At 47.4% G+C, this 5023-nt stretch overlaps 1 protein-coding gene across 1 annotated transcript; it reads right to left on the reverse strand.

The window, feature by feature from the left end:
• Window positions 1-1616: 1616 nt before the first annotated feature.
• LOC147678801 (uncharacterized) lies at window positions 1617-4041 on the reverse strand. The gene has a single exon (XM_086946643.1). It carries the CDS (start codon window positions 4016-4018, stop codon window positions 1754-1756), a length of 2265 nt encoding a protein of 754 aa, XP_086802769.1. The 5' UTR covers window positions 4019-4041; the 3' UTR covers window positions 1617-1753.
• Window positions 4042-5023: the final 982 nt, after the last annotated feature.

The raw sequence follows: 5023 nt of genomic DNA on the forward strand, positions 1-5023 counted from the left end.
ACAGAGCTACAGGATCCCCTTCAATTCCTTGGAGGCCTGCATGCTCCTCGGGAGACGTGGGCAAATGTGGGATTTACCGACTATATCAAGTCATGCTGGATAATGCACTCAGGTTGTTGGACCAATTGCATCACAGGTGGGAGAGATGGGTTGGTGAGTTGGACGAGGTGGAGTGCTGTTAGGCTTGTATGACTCCTAGGGAGCTGGTGTTATCCTCCCAACTCTGACTAATCCAATTCCATTATCTCCATCATATTTAGCTGACCCCCCCCAAGAGATTGGGCCCTGGGAGACTTCGTACTAATATCAGCTGCACTCTGTGCCATGCCCAAGATAGCGAATTCTTCCACATGACATGGAAACGTCCCCGGGATTATACCATACTGGTCAAATATGGGCTCCACCCCTCCAAAGGTCTTGGATTTTCCCTTGCAATTAAAACTCAAAGTAGCATTGCTAGGGATACTGAACAGGTTGAGGGGTCCTGTGGTGATGAAACGATGACTGGACTAGCAACATTGGTTGCAAAGAGAGACTGCTTGCATTTAAAAAAAAACAGTCTCCACCAACCCCGAAGCTAAGGCGCACTGGCATGGACTGGTGTGCTCATCTAAAATAACATATTTACACTGCAAAGAGCTGCCCCTCTAAATTCTATAAAATTTGGGGTAAATGGTAGAAATACTATGGCTTGTCTTCGACATTGAGATCTTTGGTGCAGCATGTCAATTTAATGTGTTTCCTTTGTGGAGGGTGAGGAGATGGAAGATGTAAACTTGAAGGTAAACATTGCATACCACGAATGCGGAACAACGCATGCCATTACAGCACAGTCGTTACAACACATGCCATTACAACATAAGGTGGAACAACGACTTTTGCAACTACTGTTGCACAGACTGGAGTTGGAATAGTAAATTCTTAAATATTCCAACATCTAGCGCCCCCCCAGAGGATGTTGTTGTTCCGACTTGCGTTGTAATAGCATGCGCTGTTACAGCGCGGTCGTTGTAATGAGTGCGTTGTAATGAGTGCATTGTAATGCATGCTTTAAAAAGCCAATGAGTGTGCCTACTCACTATTAAAAGTGCATTTTCTTTCCTTCTGCAAGGTTAATGTGCTTCAAGTTTCATCATTTTTACTTTAGTTCTCGGATCCCTTAAACGAAGACTATCTTTATGCATTATTTGGAAACCTTTCTCTTTGTTTGCATTTATCCACCCTACATCAGTTTCACTATCATGGTATCACTAATCTATAGTATCTGTGTACAAAAGACACTTGTCTATCCTAGTTTTGGCCCTTTTTTTATTTTTGTAAAATGCTTCACATAACGAACAAACTACTTTTAAGCAAACCATACCAATTATCCTGCTCCCACACACTACAGTTGGGTTTGTAGTTACCAAAGAAGCAAAGTAAATTAACAGTTGGTGTTTGCCCTTCAAGTCTTCAGCATGCAAATATCGACTGAGACAAGTGTTACAGTGATAAATAGCCCATGCAGGATGGAAATTTAGTAGATATATGTGATAGCAACAAAATAAGTTCATTTAAACAAAGAAATAATTTGAAAAACAATGCCTTAAGAACTTACTTCAAACACTAATAATGTTGCAATTCTTTAATTTATGCCAAAAAAACAGAATTTCACTTCTCACAAATCATTTCTATAAACTAACATGAAGTAGATGAAACCAAAAATATGAGACCCCCCCCCCCAAAAAAAAAACAACCAATATTAATTCTAGGGTCATTTGTGAATTGTACTTCCATACTTGGATTTCTGTCTGTGCACTATCACTGGAATTGAGAATGTACCATTTCTTTCACTGGGTGGGTTCTTCTTAGCTGCTTCTGCAAATGCGGGCATACTTATCTCATCTGCTTCAGGTAACGGCTCTGCTGCCTCCTCACCAGAGTCTGATGAAGCCTCTATCTTCTCACTCCAATATAACAATGGAGACACCTCCTCCTGCTCTTCACCAACCTTATCCAAAACTTCCATCTTCTCACTGACTTCCGCTAACATGTCTGCCTCCTCCTCCTCCTCACTAGCTTCTGCTAACATGTCTGCCTCTTCCTCCTCCTCACCAGTCCCAGTCAAAAGGTCTTTCTGCTGCTCCTCACTATTGTCTACTAATATCTGGGTCTCATTCTTTTTTGCTAAATATTTTGTTCCATATTTATTCTGCTTTCCAAATCTCAAAATGAAGCCCTGTCTATTTTGCCCACGCATTTTCATGGAATGGCAAAATCTTGCTGAAAATTTAGGATTTGCGTAATCCCCCATAAGCAAATTACCAGCAGACTTTTTTCTGATTTCATTTATTGCTGTTTCTGCACTAGATAGGTCTTCGAAGAAAACCAGGGCTCTGCCACTTGAGGAATCAAACATTACTTTTTTCAAAGTTCCAAACTGACAAAAATGGTTAACTAAAGAAGTAGGTGTGAAATCAGTCTTACTAAGACCATAGACAAAAATGCAGTTTGAAGAAAAACTATCCCCAAACTTTTCCTTGAGCTTACTCCGGGAAAGGAAGTGTCCATTCAATTCACTAATGGCCTTATTAGCACTGGCTTCATCTGTAAACTGCACAACACCATAGTTGTGAAGCATGGACAATTTTTGAACCTCAGTATACAATACCTCCCCAAAACTACTGAAGGAACGCAAGAGGTCATTCTGAGAAACAGTCCAACTCAAATTGGTAATATACAGTGTCCCTGATCCCTCCTCTGCAAAAAATTCACTATCTACTTTAGCTGTGTACAATTGAACTTTTTTGTATGGCCACACAGTGACATTAATTTTCTTGTTAAAGAGACCTGTCCCTTGGGTTCCTGATAAAGCACTGTCACGATCCTTTACAAACTTGTAAAACACCATGGCACTACGTTGCTCATCCTTTCCGTTAACCTGAATTGAAGTAATCTCTCCAAACTCTCCAAACAAGTTCTGAAGTTCTTGTTGAATTTTTTTCACTGAACAGTGTGGAGGGAAAGGTTCAACTTTTAAAGAGCGCCTGCGATGCAAGCTCAGTTTTGTTGCTTTTGTTTCAAGTAATTTTCCTGTGCTTTCCAGTTTAAAGGTTTTCCGAGTTGTACCTGTTGTGTCTCTGTTGCGACTCATCCCTGTGGGAGAGTGGTCTCGCCTGCCACTCATCCCTGCGGGAGAGCGGTCTCGCCTGCCACTCATCCCTGCGGGAGAGCGGTCTCGCCTGCCACTCATCCTGGCGGGAGAGCGGTCTCGCCTGCCACTCATCCCTGCGGGAGTGCGGTCTCGTCTGCGACTCATCCCTGCGGGAGAACGGTCTCGTCTGTGACTCGGGCCTGCTGGAGATTGGCTCCTGCTGTGGCCCACACTCATGGTAGGGCATACCCAACCCTGCCCCGGTCCTCCAGACTTGTATCCCTGGTTCCTGTTTTGAGATGAGATATAGATCCTGCCCTGGTGTACCATACGCATTTGCAAACCCACACCCGGGTCTATGTAATTGTGGCCCCCCGGCTGCGGTAGACCTAGACCTGACCCATAGACACGCTGGCGGCTGAGCTTCAGCTCAGTGTTGTACGGGGCACCCGTCTGCATGCCCATGCCCTGGCTGTAGGGTCCTCCTAGATGCTGAGGGCCCAGGCCAGGCCCCGGTGCACCCAGCTGGGGCCCCATCCCCGCGTGTCCACTGTAGACTCTACCATGATGTTTGGTCTCTGGGGCTCGGGGCCCGGGTCCCAGGACCTGCTGAGACCACCAGCCAGGCTCACTGCTGTAAGGTCCCCCAGGAAGCTGCTGGCCGGGCCCTGGCCCTCCAGAGTAAGGGCCCTCGGGGAGGTGCATGCCCAGCCCAGGGCCTCTGCTGCCGGGCCCCCCAGGGAGTTGCATGCCCAGCCCCGGGCCTCTGATGTTCGGTCCCCCAGGAGGCTGCAGGCCGGGCCCTGGCCCTCCGGAGTAAGGGCCCCCGGGGAGGTGCATGCCCAGCCCCGGGGTTCCTGTGCCCGGTCCCCCGGGGAGGTGCATGCCCACCCCCGGGCCTCTGCTGCCGGGTCCTCCGGGTTGCTGTAGGCCGAGCCTCGGCCCTACGCCGAACGAGGCCCCCGCCTGGGGGGTGTGCAGGCCCGGGGCTCTCCCTCGTCCCCGAGCGGGACCGGCAAAGAACTCCATGTCCGAGCAGCGGCCGCACCGGCCGCACCGGCCTCACCGGCGGCTCGTGACCCCCAGCGGCGCCGGTACCGAGCTCCAACGGAAAGAGAAACAGACGCAGGACTACACGGCGCCCTGACGTGGAGGGGAGTCCGTCTTTGGTGTCTACAGGCGGTTAAGCACTAAAGTCTGTCTTCAGTGTCTACTGGCGCCTGTGATCTAAGGTCCGTCTTCTTTGTCTATTAGCGCTTCATGGTAACTAACGGCCGTCTGCAGTGTTTATTGGCTCTTCATAGGGTCCAATGTCCGTCTTCTGTGTCTACTGGAACTCTATGTAATCCAAAGTCCGTCTTCTGTGTCTATCGGCTCTTCACAGAACTCTATAGCCCGTCTAGATCTGTCGTTCATCTCTGAGGGCGATTCGTGGATTGCAAATAAAACAAGCACTGGCAAAGCCAATAAATCATAGCTGCCATAGCCATGTGTGACATTTTCATAATTTTGTGTAATTATCAGTGACATTTCAATGACCATGAGTGACACTTTCTCTCGAGCAAAATAAATCACTGAAGAAGAGGGAAATATAAAAATTGTTATAGTCCAAAAGTAATTATTTACATGTTACAGGTTGCTACATGTGTTATATGCACAATGTATTTATATGCTTATTATAGATTGCTAAAATCCTATTAGTAAGGTTGGGCTATGAGCTAGCTCTACACAGGTTAAGGCAGAGGTCTTCAAACTGTGGGGCGCGCCCCCCTGGGGGGGGCGTGGATGGGTTCCCAGGGGGGCGCGAATGACTCTGCATTTGCATGTAAATGAAGATTGCCTGGAAGTGTGGCGATGTTTATTTGCTGCATTTCCAGGCTGTCTTCATTT

Source organism: Lissotriton vulgaris, chromosome 12 (assembly GCF_964263255.1).
Source record: "Lissotriton vulgaris chromosome 12, aLisVul1.2, whole genome shotgun sequence".
NCBI lineage: Eukaryota > Metazoa > Chordata > Amphibia > Caudata > Salamandridae > Lissotriton > Lissotriton vulgaris.

Excerpts from the sequence above, each read along its gene's own strand:
- LOC147678801 (XM_086946643.1), bottom strand. The coding sequence starts at position 4,018 with ATGCACCTCCCCGGGGGACCGGGCACAGGAACCCCGGGGCTGGGCATG.